This window comes from Triplophysa rosa, linkage group LG17 (genome assembly GCF_024868665.1).
Source record: "Triplophysa rosa linkage group LG17, Trosa_1v2, whole genome shotgun sequence".
NCBI lineage: Eukaryota > Metazoa > Chordata > Actinopteri > Cypriniformes > Nemacheilidae > Triplophysa > Triplophysa rosa.
In genome coordinates, this window is record NC_079906.1 from 19,095,876 (window position 1) to 19,111,858 (window position 15,983).

At 39.1% G+C, this 15,983-nt stretch overlaps 1 protein-coding gene across 2 annotated transcripts in view; it reads left to right on the top strand.

Annotated features, from left to right (window-relative positions):
* The first annotated feature begins 8,303 nt into the window (after positions 1-8,303).
* fibcd1a (fibrinogen C domain containing 1a) overlaps positions 8,304-15,983 on the top strand; it is a 102,179-nt gene continuing 94,499 nt past the window's right edge. The window contains exons 1-2 of one of the 2 annotated variants that reach the window (XM_057356590.1): positions 8,304-8,709; positions 8,904-8,986. In XM_057356590.1, coding sequence (XP_057212573.1) covers positions 8,915-8,986 — 72 coding nt within the window. In that variant the 5' untranslated portion in view covers positions 8,304-8,709; positions 8,904-8,914. Of the gene's footprint in view, positions 8,987-15,983 lie in introns of both variants that reach the window. The other variant, XM_057356589.1, reaches the window with a different exon arrangement.

Below are 15,983 nucleotides of genomic sequence, written 5' to 3' on the forward strand. Positions count from 1 at the left end.
TGCTGCTGTCAATGTGAAATCCTTGGCTGTGTCTGCTTTAGGAAATAATTGCCTATTTACAAAACCACTGAAGTGTTTCGGCACAAATAGCGTATAAAACGCCAGCCTGATGAGGTGATGTCAGGCCTGTCAATGGCGCAGCGAGCACGCCGAAGTCCTCCCTCGCCCTCCGTTTGAGAATTGTCACACGACTGTCGCATTACGCCATCTCTTTCTCGCTTTCTATTAGGGGGCGTTTTTTGTACCTTTTAATTTAAACAGCGAAAATTTCTTTGAGGCTCAGTGCTATATCTGAAAGTTTACTCTGATGTGTGGCAGAACTGAAAACATTATTAACCTCCAGAGACCCCGTGCCATGTCATTGTAAGTGTTTAATACCTCACTATTAGTGACTAATAGCGTCTGAACACTATAAGTTGCAAAGTGTCAGACAGAAAGCAGTCTGTGAAAAGCCTTATAATTTGCTAGAGCATTTGCCTACAACATCACTCAGTAAATGTATTAATTTAATTGTTTAATCGGGCCAAATATAGACCCGAGAATGCGTGAAGTAACAGACACCTTTTTATCTAGTTATCATGCAACTTAAAAGGATAGTTCACCCATAAATGAAAATTTTGTCATCATTTATTCACCCTCTTGTCATTTCAAACCTGTATGACTTTCTTAAGAATAACACAAAGATAATTTGAAGAATGTTGGTAACCAAACAACGGAGGTTCCATTGACTTACATTGGTTTTGTATACAATAGAAGTAAATAGGTACAGCCATTGTTTGGTTACTATCAACATGTCTTCTTTTGTGTTTTGAAGGTTTTAAAGGGATACTTCACCCAAAAATTCTGACATCATTTACTCACCTTCTAGTTGTTCCAAATGTGTATAAACTTCTTTGTTCTGATGAACACAGAGAAAGATATTTGGAAGAATGCTTGTAACCAAACAGATCTCAAACCCCATTGACTCCCATAGTAGGAAAAAAACAATGGTAGTCAAAAGTGCCCCAGAACTGTTTGCTGTCCTACATTCTTCAAAATGTCTTCTTTTGTGGTCAACAGAACAAAAAAAAATGATAAAGTAAATTTTCCTATGGGAGTCAATGGGGGTCGAGATCTGTTTGGTTACAAGCATTATTCCAAATATCTTTCTCTGTGTTGATCAGAACAAAGAAATCTATACACATTTGGAACAACTCGAAGGTGAATGATGACAGAATTTTCATTTTTGGGTGAAGTATCACTTTAAATGACAAGAGGGTGAGTAAATGATAAAAAACGTTTCATTTTTGGGAATGAAATAGTTCACCCAGAAAGGAAAATTAATTTACTCACCCTCATGCAATCCCAGATATATGACTTTAGCCTTCACAGACAGGGTCACAAATGCACGTTGTTTTGCTTCACAAAACATTTATTAACTTACTGTATTGTTTTAATTACTTTTAAGAAGGATGTATGTGCTTTTTGGAGCTTCAATGTGATGTGAATTACGAATATATTTATTGACAAATCGTTGTGTTAAACTGTAAAAAGTTATTTGCATGAGCGTGAATGAACTATGAGAGAATTTTCATTTTTGTGTGAACTATTCTTTTAATTATGAAACATGCATATTTTATTTATATATTTATTCATTGGAAGTTGCATTGCGAATCCTCTTGGCTCAAAAAATCTGTCAGGTCACATGCTGCTTTTGGAAGAAAGACACGCTTAAAAATGAATGTGTCCTCTTTGCGAATCGCAGGAAACGTGGCCAAATGTACCACATCCACCTACTATCACTGTGCCCTGCGCACTGATTACTCGACTCGTGTCGAGTGATTAATCCAAATCTCTTCTCATTTACACTCATGAAATATCTGCCACTGCCTCCCCAATGCAATATTACCCGTTTCATCTTCCTATTTGTCTTCGCTCATCTTCAATTTGCTTTTTTATTTATACACGGAAAATTGTTTAAAAGTCTGGAGACTGGGGCTTTTCTCCGTGTCAGAGGCCGCCGATTTGTCATTCTTTAGCGGTTAATGGTTCATTAATAGTTGATGATTTAGCTCTGATAACTGCTGTAGGAGGCACTTAGAGAGATCTATGATACTCACCGCTCGAGTAGCTATCCTTGAAGTAATCCAGTAGCTCTGTACTAAAACCGGCCATATCTATCCTGTAATTCCCGCTTTATTATCTCCTCTCTACCTGTATATCTCTCTGTCTCTTCGTAAGCCTCTCTCTTTTCCTGCCAGATAAACATAGCGACCTGACAGATGGGTATTTTCACAATTTGGCTGTTTTTCTAACCCTCCTACCTGAAGCAGAAACGCAGACTATTATGGTATTCCCAGGTGGCAGGGCAACAGGCCGGTGTTGTACCGAAATTCGACTCCCCGTGAGATTACGACTCCCCTACTTCTGATTGGTTCATTCACTTAGGTGAATTGGTCCCTATCTCTAAATCCCGCCCCCACACCTAATCCTAACCCTAACCTTCGTAAGGGAAAACAGGGGAGTCGTAATTTCACGGGGAGTCGGATTTTGATACAACACCGGCGGTGCAATACTGTCTGCTGCTTTGGTCATTCGAGCCTCAGCTAATGCGGTAAATAAGCGAGCGTTGTACCGTATGTTCCCTGGGCCAATACAATGCATTCAATAAAAAAATAAGTGCCAATAACACAGAGTGTTTGACCTGCTAGCTTTCTTTACTTGTGGTTTTCAGTCTTTTGTTGCCAATGTTCATATTAAGATGCTATTGTGCTTACTCAAGAGTTTTAAACCTTGGGTATAGTTTTAATAAGAAAAACTATTTACAGTATATGCATGAAACATATTCCTGAATGATTATCAAACCGCAGGAACACCGTGACATGAAGCAATGCATGTAGTCACGAAATCCAATTCCTGGTGGTCATGAGAGATGCATTTGAGACACGTTACATAATGCCAGTTGTGATTGGATAACCCAAGACAGTTAAAGCCCTGTTAACACCTTGTTAATACCATCATTTATAGGCATTAATATGTCTGATTGTTATCTTGCATGGTCCAACGGGGCTAGTTGTCACATGGGATTCTTACAATAAAGACTTTAGCTTAGTAACTTGTTTAAATAGGGGACAGAAACGTTTTTTTCTCTAGGCTTTGTGTGATTGTTTCAGAAACAGTTTAAGTCAATTCTGTCGCTAAATTTCAGTATTATTTCATTTTCGATATAGCTGTTGGGTGAACAAGTGAACCATGCCGGAATACATTCAGGTAGGGTAGAGTTTAACGGAATGGTTGAATTGACTTCTCTAAACAATGTTCTTTTTTCTGGAAATGTCAGAATGTTTTTTTCCACAGAAATGTCATGTTGGCACATTCTTAGTGGGCCAAGTAATCACATTATTCTAAATATTATTTAATAATTAACATTTGTTGTCCAGAACAGTGAATTCATATTTTTGTACATTACTACATTTTTGCTATTTCACAAATTGTTGCTATTTCACAAAAGGTGCTGTGTGTGATATTAAGGAGGATCTATTGACAGAGATGCAATATAACTATGTCTTCAGAGCGTTATGTTTTTATTACCTTAGAATGAGCTATATCTATCTACTACAGAGCGCGTTTCGTGAATACATTGTCTCCTTCGGCAAAGAAGCAAAAATGTGACGACATCTTAGCCCTGTGTCAGCCACCGTTGTGCTTCGAAAGGGAGGGGAGGAGTGAGCCGTTGGTTGCAATTCACACCCTCACCGCTAGATGCCCCTCAATTTCATACATTGGGCCTTTAAGCGCAAATTTTATAAACTCACTGTGTACACTACAGTCTCCAGGCTCACGTAATCAATATTTGAATAAATTATAAAAAATGGATTGCAATGGAGTTAAAGGTTAGGGTCGTTGTTTTTTTTCTAGTTTTACAGCAAGCCATTAGTGTACATCAGCAGTTTTTGTTGTTTGCCTATGGCATCTGATAAAGACCTTACATAATAAGGGTGTGGACCCGGAAACAGTATATGACCTTCCATGGTGCATGACGTCAGGCTTAACAAGCGTATTGCAGGTTCTATTGTGACAGCTTACCCCGTGACAACATTGGTCAGAAAAGGTCAACAATGTTCCAATATCTTTTCTTCCTGGACAATAACAAAGACAGTTTTCAGTTGTTTTGGTAGTTTGTAGCCAATACTTCAAGGTATGTGTGTATACAGATATTAAATTCCAAAAATAGACCTACCCTAAAATATATTCACAGAAGCAAGAGGTGTGACAACTAGCCCCGGTCTCACCTGTACTGTTCCCTTGACAAAGTGACTCATGCTGTGATAAGATTTTCGCCTCGCTCCTAAAGCATCCAGCAGTATATTACATAGCCAAAGGCCCTAAATAAAAGCAGATACATTCATGAAATATGAATTTACAGTAATTTGCTTGGTGTCCTAAAGCACATTTACCCTGTATTAGGTTTCAAAAAGGGATATTAATGCAACTGAGACCTTGACATCAGTGACATGAGATGAAATGTACAGATACATCTACAGTAAGTTAAGGTTGATGATATGATAGGGGGATGTTTTAGTCCACTCTAAGGTTAAGATTTATTACAGAAATCATGCATCGTCTCGTTTATGGCGGATCGGAGCGAAGTAACCTTGCAGTAAATATTAAGTATTGGAAGGTTAAAGATGTGGATCAAAGCAAAATTACAAGTAATTGCCAATTACGCTGTCAAGATCTGATGTCTAGACTGCTGAGGCACAGTGTGAGTGGCAACAGAACGCTGGTACTTGAATTTGTAATACGGCCTCTGATACAATAATTATAATCTTACATTTTTTTGTTAAAATACAATTAAAATTAAATAAAAAATTGTTTAATACAATACAAAACAACGTGATTTTGCAAATGATTTTGAATCTGAATCTCTTACTCCATACAACACTACATATACAAGAAACCAATCTTAAATTTGATAAGCAGATAAGTGCTGTGGTCAAGTCCTGTTTTTATCATCTTCGTCTTCTGACGAAGGTGAAGCCGTTTTTGTAACATCTCATATGGATTACTGCAACTCATTGTATATCGGTGCTCCTCAGTCAGCTTCTTTATGGGAAGCGCAAACATGAGTCTATCACACCTGTTTTGATTTCATTGCATTGGCTGCCAGTCAAATAAAGAATTGATTTAAAAATTTTACTGTTTGTATATAAATCTCTTCATAATCATGCTCCACAGTAGCCTACCTATCTAAGTTACTACTTCCATATACTCAGTCAAGAGCGCTCAGAACCGCTGACTCTGGTTTACTGCAAGTTCCCAAGGCACGTCTTAAAAATAGAGGTGATCGTGCTTTTTCTGTTGTTGGCCCTAAGTTGTGGAATAGTCTCCCAGTTCATATCAGAACTGCTTCAACTTGATCTATTTTTAAGTCTACTGTTAAAATATCTTATCTTTGGCATTTCATATTTTTCGACCAGATGTGCGATGATGAATCTTATCCATTTTACAGTCTGTTTTATAGTTTTGTGTAGTATTGTTTGAATCTTATTGACCTGTTTCGTCTTGCATACCCTGTACAGCACTTTGGTCGACTTTGGTTGTTTTAAATGTGCTATATAAATAAACGTTGTATTGTATTGTAAAAAAATATTTGTACATTTAAAGGAATAGTTCACCCAAAAATGACAAAAACTTTGTCATCATTTGATTACCCTCCAATTGTTACAAACCCGTACACATTTCTTTGTTGTGCTGAACACAAAAGAAAGTTTGTAACTAAGCCGTTTTGGGTCACCATTGACTCCTATAGTAGGACAAAAGACCACTATTGGAGTCAATGGTGACCCTTAGTTACAGTACAAACTTTCATTAAAATATCTGCATTTGTGTTCACAACCAGCCATGACTTACTGTAAGTATCTATTACCAATATGAACTAAACAGGTGCAAGACACTGACATAAACACACGATTGCAAACACAATATAAATACAAACAGCCACTTTTAATGAACCTATCATCAGTTCTGATGTAATTCAGTATATACTGTAAATAAATCAGATTCCCATATATCTCTTAATTTAATGAATAATTAAATGAGAATGAGATTGACAGAGACACAGAAGCACAAACTCCATGACAGCAGTAAGTGAGCTGATGGATGTGAGGTAAATGGACAGGTAGACAAACAACTTATTGACAAAACGTTTGGTCTATTGATCGTCAGCTTGATTTATTGTGCGTTTTTTTAGGTCGTTTCTTGAGTCAGAAGGGGCTTTCTTCTCATTCCTTCGCCAACTCTGATTCATTTGGTTATTTCGGGGGTAGCTCATTATTTATCTTCAGCCTAAAAACGAAAACGCCACTGTTTCTCAGCCTCTTTGAGATGTCATTGAGACGTGTCTTGTTGTTGCCTATATTAACAAGCTGCTACTTGTGCCTTCACTTTTTTTAGTATCTTATTCAGAGCCTCTTTATACAGAAGAAGGTCGCTTTTTGACAGACGGCAATGCTCGGTGGCTTATGTTTCCAGCTCTGCTAACTCTGTGGTTTGACAACTTTACATAGGAAGCAGACAGCATGGAGCAGGTTACTCTTCGCTTCCCCTGCACTGCACACACAACTAGAGAAACAGATGTTCATTATTCTTCAGTTTCTGCAGGAGCGTTGACATTTGGGGCTGTCACCCTGCTACAGCTTGCAGATTCCATGCAACATACTGTAGCACATGCTCAAATGTTCAGAATGACTAAAATGAGCGCGATTCATAGTGAATGATTACAGTACATTAACCAGAAGCTTTTCTGGAGCGTTGCGTTCCTGTAGCTCAGCTGGCAGAGCATTGTGCTAACAAAGGCAAGGCCATGGGTTTGATTCACAGAGAAAACGTGGACTGAGAATTAAAATTATACCAATTGCAAAAGTATTTGGATAAAAGTAACATGCCAAATGCATAAGTGTTATTGCAGCATCTACTGTGGTCAGGAGGACAGCAGAATATCAATAGCTTTTGCAGTTCTTTTTACCTGAAAATTCAATATGAAATGAAATTCCTTTTGTTTTTTGAAAAAAGTCACGACTTGTGTTGTTACAGTTCTCAGAAAGACGGCATCACTTTTTCAGTGTTCTGATTACCTCCTGGCATAGTTTTCACAGCAAAAATGGTACAGTGTTTACCATCTGACAGAAAAGATGCTTCATAGTTCATTTGTCAAACGCACCCTGTTATAGATTTGACATTCAGAAGTTGCCTTGATAGCAAATAGTCTACTGTCTTGTATTCTCACACCATTCTCAATGCCCTGGAAAAATATCAGATGGAAATACCACGATGCAGTACTTTGATTTAAATCATGATACTGAATAAGCTCCATGTTCATAGTATTCACATCCTCCAGGTATTTAAAAACATATATAATGTTGGGTCTGTAAAACATTTGGATTACTGATAATGGATATGTTATATTTTAGGTAGTTTTTTTGTATTATGTTTTTGATGGATTTGCACAAGAGAGGATATTAATGACCAGCACAAAATGTAGAAAGTATTGCAATAGTATCATCATTTTTTAAAATAACTATTAAAAAAACACCAAAAAAAGATTTGTATCCACAGCGTATTTCAAAGTATACATTTTATAAGTTCCCAGGAAATCAAACCCACTGGGGATTGGCTTTTCTAGCGCCACTCTCTACCAGCTGAGCCAAAGAAACACTTTTCTGCATGACCTTTTCTGTACCCATTTCTGTTTCAACCCATCTTAAAAATAAGATGCCAATTAGAACTAAAAGGGCATTCTTAACTTTTAGTAAGACCTTCTGAATCTTATGAAAACGCAATTGTTTTGCATAAAGAAAATAAAGCAAAACAAAGAAGAATTGATATGCTTCCTTATAGTGTAACAATGCAAAACATGAGCGTCAAATAGGCTTCATTTCCTTAGGTTTTTTTTATACATCTGAATTGCACAGGAACTACGTCATCAGTTAGGAGACCCTGCAAACTGTCCACACGTAAGCGAGCAATCACTGAAAACTCCACATTTTTGCAAACATCTGAAGCTCAACAAACCGACTTTTCCTTTAGCACCAAAAGAGTAGATCAGATTTCAGTCCGTTTTGTAGTGTAAATGCAATATGCACAGGCGATCTGGCTTAAATGGAGCATTAAATGACCAAGAGTACATTCCTTATAAAACAGCCCACACAAGTCATTTTTATGCGTATTTCCATCCATTGCGCATATACGCTCAAAATGTAATTTACCTATCGTTCCATACCCTCGAGCTTACAGCTGATTGGTTGTTTAACGTTCTACGGTGACGTGCAACTTCGACGCTTCCAATGTTCCACACCTCAAGCCGACGCGACGCGACGCGTAGCCGGTCGCTTTCAGTGGACACGGTGTTAGCGCAGGATCAGGGAGCGGATTGCAGGAGCTCTCCACCACAAACCGCCTTCACAGAGCACAGGAATAAAGCAAAGCGAACAGACGCGCACTTATTCCCCGCAACTTTGCACCTGCGTATTTAAACACACATTTTTAATTCTTTACAGACTGGACGAGGAAAGTTTTGCGTCTGGAATACTGTCGAACGGTGCCGTCACCCGCGGCGCACGCATCATCTGCAACTATCACACTCATATCTGAGTGTTAAAGAGCTCGGAGCTGCTCTCGTACTGTTTTCTCTTTTTTCGTTTATTTTGGGCGAGGGACAAGTCCCTAGAAGTATGTATATTTTGTCAAATGAGTGTGGATCTGTGATCTGTAGTGCTTAGCCCCGCTTTATCATCTGTGAAGTAGTTTTAGTTTCTGTAGACTGCTGTGTTCATTCCCCCCTTTTCTCTGTCGGATGGTGGAATTTAAACAAGACTGATCCCCTTTTCTCCTCCTGCCCGCAAACCAAACTCACCGATGGTCAGGATTCCGGAGAATGGTAAATGATCGATGGAAAATCATGAACAGTGTTTCAGAACTCGAGGATGGACAGCAGCACAAATCGCAGGTATGTGCGTGTCGTGTTTTGCACTGCTGGAAAGATGCGAGCGCATCATGTTTGATGCATATGATGCTCGGGCTGGTTAAAAACTTTAAATATTATACGAAAAGCATAATTCAGTGGGATATGTCCTGGTGGTCTCAAATAAATTGAAACACACCCACTTTTAAGAAATCCCATGTGCCATGCAGCCAAACCTTTTAGGATACTCTTAATTTTAAAGTGAGGAATGTAATTATTTGTTCTCTCTGGTTTTTGTGCTGTATCTTATTGCTTTGAATCAGAAAGTGCTGGGTGAGCACCTTACAGTTTACACAAAACATATGTGCTACATATGATATATAAGACTAATTGAACTTAGTTCTCTACATGAACCTTATTTATTATCATTTAAATATGTTTTGCATTTCATTTGTCAATTAATAAGGATAAGGACAAAGCATTTAGGGTGATGTAGCTGTTGGAATAATACCTCTCCATACCCCCTGCTCACAAAGAAACAGATTTCTATGCAGCTCACACCAAACTAAGAGATTATGCTCAGCCCTCCATGTGTGAGGGGTTGCATGTCTGCCAGAAAATCTCACTCATGCCTGGAAGTTCATGCATTCACCGCAGAAAGAAAGCACACCACAGAGACGGTCTGACGGTGAAGCCCAGCATGCTAAAGGATGTTGGCTCTTTCCTTCATCTCTCCCTCTCTCGCTTACCCTTTTTTCAGTGCTTGTTTGAAAAAAACATATCTTGCAGTTGCCTGATTTTTACAGTCGCTATGATTGGTTGTGAACATTTAGAATGGATGTACAGAACATAACACGCTCTTTATGGCCATCCTGATTATAGCTTAAGGATCAGATCGCAGCCGTAATGTGTATTTATTGCAGCTAGCGGTCCATCCTCTATAACCTTTCTCTCAATAGGGGTGTGAAGTGGCCACAATACAATGCCCTTTCAGTATGCCAAGCCTCGCTTTTGAGCAGCGTTGACACTATGGAGAACTTTTGTGTTTGAGCTTTTTCACCGTACGTGAGCTCTTGCCTTTTTAATTGAAGTTCTTTATTTGCTCATCTTGTGTGAGTCATTTTAACGCACGGCACAGCTGAAGTGTCGTGCCAGTTTATCCAAACTGCCCGGGCTTGTTTGTTTTGCACTGCAGAAGTTATTTTAGGTGTTGTTAATTAATCAAAGTGAATTCGTCTGCCATTCGTTTGACTGATGTTTATTAGTAAAATATTCTCATGGGGACCTCGGGGATGAATAAATCCACTCACCTGCTGTGTTGGAACGTTCAAACTTTGACGGACGTGATTTGTAATTTACAGTGCTGCACGTTTTGGGACTTGATTTTTCCGGTTGGGTATAATGGGGCATGCGTGTGGCCTGCGTGCGGTAGAGAGAGAGTCGGTTAAAAATTGTGTTAATGGTTTGGTGAGACTGTACGTAAGGTAAAATAAGGATTTACATATTTTAGCATTCCTTGAGAAGTGACATACAGTGTTTACATTGCATAATATTGTTTGCATAAAACTCAACACCCACACAGTTTTGTTAAAGAGGAGGAAGGTGGGATGTTAGAGGCATAGATGTCTAGCTTGGTTTAAGATGCAGACAGTAGGGTGGTTATATGGACAGATTAGCTTCTTGTTCCTTCAACGCTGGAAGGTAAATTTCTCACTGTTGGATCAACTATGGCTTAAAGATTTGTCTCTGCTTAATCCAAGCACATATTAGAATTAAACAAATAATGTTAGAACTCTCAATCAAAAAAATCCAATTTTCATGTTCTTAAAGGGTTAGTTAATCCAAAAATGAAAATGGTCATTTTTTTACTCTCATGTTGCTTCAATCCAGTATGTCATTTTTTTCCAATATGATCAAAGGCTGTCATGTCAAAAATGACATAAAAGTTCATTAGGCTACTGTCTCTCACAATGTTATTGTATGGCTTTAAAAGTCTAACAATATAGCTCCTGATTCATCCGTGGCGATTTTTTTCTAGTCTGTGTTTGGTTATGATATTTATTTTTTAATTTATTTTATATGTAATTTAAATGAATGTATATTAAAATTCATTGTATGTTAATTGTATTAAATTAAATTAAAACTACTCAACAGTCATTGATTCTTTGCGGAGGTCTACCGGAAGTTAAGTTTGGGACACATAAGCTTTGTTTATGTTGTTGGTGCTAAAACCGTCTATAGAGTTATTTAGACATTCTGCTAAATATCCCTTCGAAATTACTCATGGTTTTATTACAGTTCAAATAAAAAACATGGTTACTGTGGTAAAACCATGGTCTTGCCAATACACTCAAAATTTTTAAAGTTATTTCAAGCAATCGTTGGGTCAAATATGAACAAACCCACACTCTAAAAAAAAGCCGTAAAAATAGGGCACAATATACTGTATTAATATGAAGGAATTTTCCGTGTTCATTTTTACAGTTGTTTTACCTGTATTTTACATTTTGCACTGCATTCATTTGCATTTTAGCATTAATGGAAATGTCCGTAAAATAAAGGAAAATGTGCTGGTAATTTTCTGCCAGTACTTTATCTGTTTTTTTACGGGATTTTTTTTTACAGTGCAACTGTTGGGTTAAATTAACCCAGAATATGGTTAAATTTGACCCAACAATGGGTTAAAACAACCCAACATGGGTTCATTTGTAAATAACCCAACATTTTTTAAAGTGTATAGTAATCAATAGACCAAAAACATGCTTACTACACTTTTACCACAACATTTTCGTAAGGGATCATCATCTGTGGTCTTCAGAAGAAAGTAAGTCATACTGCAGCAACATGAGGTTGAGGATTATACCAATAATACCAGAAGGTTTTGGGAGACCTATCCCTTTAAAATGCTATTGTGTTGTTAACCCTAGATCCCGATGCAGACCAGCTGTGTTCATACACAGAAAACAGCTCACGGTGAGTTGTTTTTCACACTAGGTAATTGATTTACTTGCTGGCTTTTAGCTGTAAAAGGCTGGGGGGATTGAAGATTACGATGGCAGTGGGAGACATTTGTCATCCCGTAGAGCTGGAATAACAAACATTGGACGTAATTTGCAGACACCACACCGGCACAGGATGATAGCGGCCTGGTAAAGTTTCATATCGTGTTATCAGTTTGTTTTTCATTTACATTAAAGGTGCCATAGAATGGGAACTGTATTTATCTAGGCATAGATGAATAATAAGAGGGCTGTACATGGAAATGACATATCGTGAGCCTCAAACACTCTTGTTTCCTCCTTCTTGTGTAAATCTTGCGCATGCAAAAGACCACTGAAAAAGAGGCCAATCCCAACATAAAACCGACTGTGACGTTACAGTCGGGATGTACGCCCCCAACGTTGCATATACCCGCCCATGTTCTAGGCCAGCCAGACGTGCGCAGCCAAATTATCAGAAGTTCTGCAGGTATTGTGAATAGGGTTGGACGATTTCTACCAAATTGGCATCGGACGATGTCTACACTCTACAGTGAAACCTCGCAATAGAAGATGACATCGTTGTCTTCTTTAAATAAGCCACGACGTTGTGAAGTGAGATCAATACGATCTGTATTGTGCAAGTTTATATGCCCCTTAAGCCTCGTTTATATTTGTTTACAAGGCAATTTGAAGCACAGAGCAACGAGAGTCACGTGACAAAAGTGAAAGGGACAGTTTTTCAAACCTGGGACCACATCAAGCAGGCTTCGCTCAGTGTTTTGATACTGACTTAAGAAGGGAGAAATTCTGACTATATTTGCATTAAAACCCCTGCCGCAAGCAGTAAGTAGTGATTTTATCCACTTCTTCCATTTCACGTCTGACAGTAGCGATCTGTTTGCTGTGTGAGCTAGTGGCATGAGCCGCGCAGCGAAACAGCCAATCAGAGCAGAGCTCAAATATAATATTCATGACCCTTCCAAATAAGGAACTGAATTATTTTTGCACTTAATAAGCCACATACCTTCTATGTAGATATCAGAGAATAATTTAACATATTGTTTCAATCAATTCTTTGGCACCTTTAAAGAAACAAAAAGGTGCAATTTATTTTTAAACCACAGGTGTCGATAGAGAGCCCAAGCTTGAATGTTTTCTGGATTGATGAGTTGCTTTTCGTAAAGATGAAGTCTAGATGAGGAAGACATCCAGATTTTTTGTCTTCTAAAGATTGTAGTCGAGCACAGCTGCTATCTGTTTTGTCCACCAATTCCCCTGGCACACACAAGGCAATTGTACATGGCCAAACTGAGACAATGTGAGAGATGTTTACCAATTTTGTTCTGAACACAATGGGCATAGAAAGTCCAAACATGTGGGCTGAAATTCATTTCTTTGGGATGCTTGTCAAACGCAGCGCTGCCAATTAAACACTCTTCCAAATCTGGAAGCCTGCTGTTCTGTAATGAAGGCAGTAACTGCATGACTGAACATAGCCATTATGTGGGTACGAGATAAAACACTGAATGCCTAGCGTGTCCACAAGCTTACAAAGTATGCTGTTGTGTAGCCATGATGATTTAAAAAACACTTTCCCCTATCATAATGTCCACGTGTTTTCAGGCCTTTATTACTGACGAAGACCTACTCACTATTTTATAATAGCTGTTTATTTGCTCTCACAGTAGAACCTTTTGTTTTTTTTATTTAGACAATATGGTTTGTGCTGTGATGGGTTGTTTCAGAACAGTTGTTTTAGAAACCAACTATGGTTCTTAGAAATGTACAGTATATGGGTGTAGCAAAGTTCAATGTAGGGAAGGAAGGAGGCGGGAACCGGCGAACATTCATAAAACTTTAATTCAAAAATAAATAAACAATAAACAGCAAATAACGGGCCGGCAGCCACCTCACGGTCGACTGCCGGCCACACGAACACATTAACAAACTTAACTGTTTCCGGGCCCGGGTCCTCTCTCTCGATGGTCCGGTCGCTCGTCCTCTTATGCTCCCGAGCTCCCCCGTGAGGCATGCGGGGACCGGCGGTCGCACAGCTGACACTCGTTGCCACTTACGCCGCCGGCCCCGCCTTATCCGCCCCACGGCTCTCGCCCCGCCTTCCTCGCTACAATGGGTATTCAAGAAAAAAAATCTGTCATTGTTTATTCACCACATCATTCAAAACCTGTATATTACTTTTTCTGCTGTGGTACACAAAAGAAGATATTTTGAGAAATGTCTCAGTGGTTTTGTGTCCATACAATAGAAGTCAATGGGGGCCAATATTGTTTGGTTACAACCCGCTCTCACTCCCGACTCACATATTGACGCTCGGTTAGCGTCCCTCTGAGTCACTTTTTAATGCGCAGTGTACCCCTTTGGCGTCATTTTTCGACGAGCGGGGAACTGCGTTGCTGTTCGCTAAGTGCTCCAGACCTAGACGCGTGCATTTCTTAGCATTTCATAATTATTTGTGGTTTTAATATTTTGGAGCACTTAACCCGACCCCCACCCAAAACCTAACCACTTCTCAACCATATAAAACACAACACGTGAATAAAAGGACAGTCACAGGTATTTATTGCAAAAATTGACCAAAAGCAGTGTCAAAGTACTACAAACAACTCGTGTCGCAGACCTTTTTGCACCGAAGCCGTACAATAACTTTATATGAAGATGCCTTGTCCGCGAATACCCGCAATCAGCTCCCATTCAAAAAATAGACCGGAACATTAGCTAGATACAGTCGATCACAGGAGCCAATACCGTTTCACGTTCAAAGCCAACTTAATGACTCGGTCGGTTACGAGACACGGGAGAGCCAATGGCATTGAAGCTGACATAACTCTTCTTCTGGCGGCAATTTTTGAACGTCTGTTGTTCACCGGATCTGAGATTTACGGCGGATGGTGATAGCTTTCCCATCCGTTCCTCACACAAATCGTTCGTTTCGCATTGGTACCCTTGGAACATCAGTAATTTTGAATGACACTGTGACTGCTTGTATCTTGTGTTTTATATTACGATAAATAAACTGTTACATAACTTGCTTAAACTACCTGAATAGCGTCATTTAAATGCAATTATCCTGGCCGTTAAACTAAAACAAACCCCGACACATTATGTCGATCTATGTCCAATATCCAATTTCATAACGACGGTAAAATTTGCACGCCCTGCTCCTCGAAAACTATGCCAAAGGCGTAACCTGCACGTTAAAAAGTGACGTCGAGGGGCGCTGAGTCGGGAGTAAGGATGTGTTGTTGGTAACCAATGTTCTTCAGAATGTCTTCTTTTGTGTTCTGCAGAAGAAAGAAAGTCGTACAGACATACGTTTGAGCAAATAATGACAGAATTTCATTTTTGGGTGAACTATCCCTTTAATGCCCATTCCCAGCGCCTATTTGGTTTATTCTGGTTAGTTGGTTTGGTGCTGTTGTAGCCCAAAAAAGTGTTGCGCAACCCTCACAGTCTTTATGATGAAGCTGGTTGATCAAATGAGGATTGGTGGTTAAGCTAAGCAGCATCCTGGTGACCATCTTTTGATCCATGCTCAAATGTTTTTCATGGACAAACATGATGTAGCATAGCTATCAGAATTTCATCCTGATCCTTTCAACCACACCTTATTCCTCGTCAAGCCCTCCCATATGCATAATAAAGTCTTCTGGCCTTGTAGCACATCGACCACGTATAGATGTGAAAGCCATAAATTGCGGCAGATATATGGCTTTCCCTTCTCCACTGTTATCCGCGCAGAATATCCATCACAGGATTGTGGGGCCATTTGAGGGCATATGAATTCTGATATATGGAGTCCCACAGCAGAGGGACTCACACTAAAAGTAGTTGTATAATTATAGGCTATCAATGAGTCTCCTAGATGTCATGTGTATATCAAACTGTCATTGATCGTTTTTCAGTTTGTCACCCGGAGCATTTGTTAATGTCGCGGCTGTGTGTCGAAGCGGATGTTATTTGGAGCAGCTGACATTATTCTGATGTTTCCCAGCGTATCTTTTATTTCTCGCCTTCAGAAAGAAGGAATTTTAAAGACAACG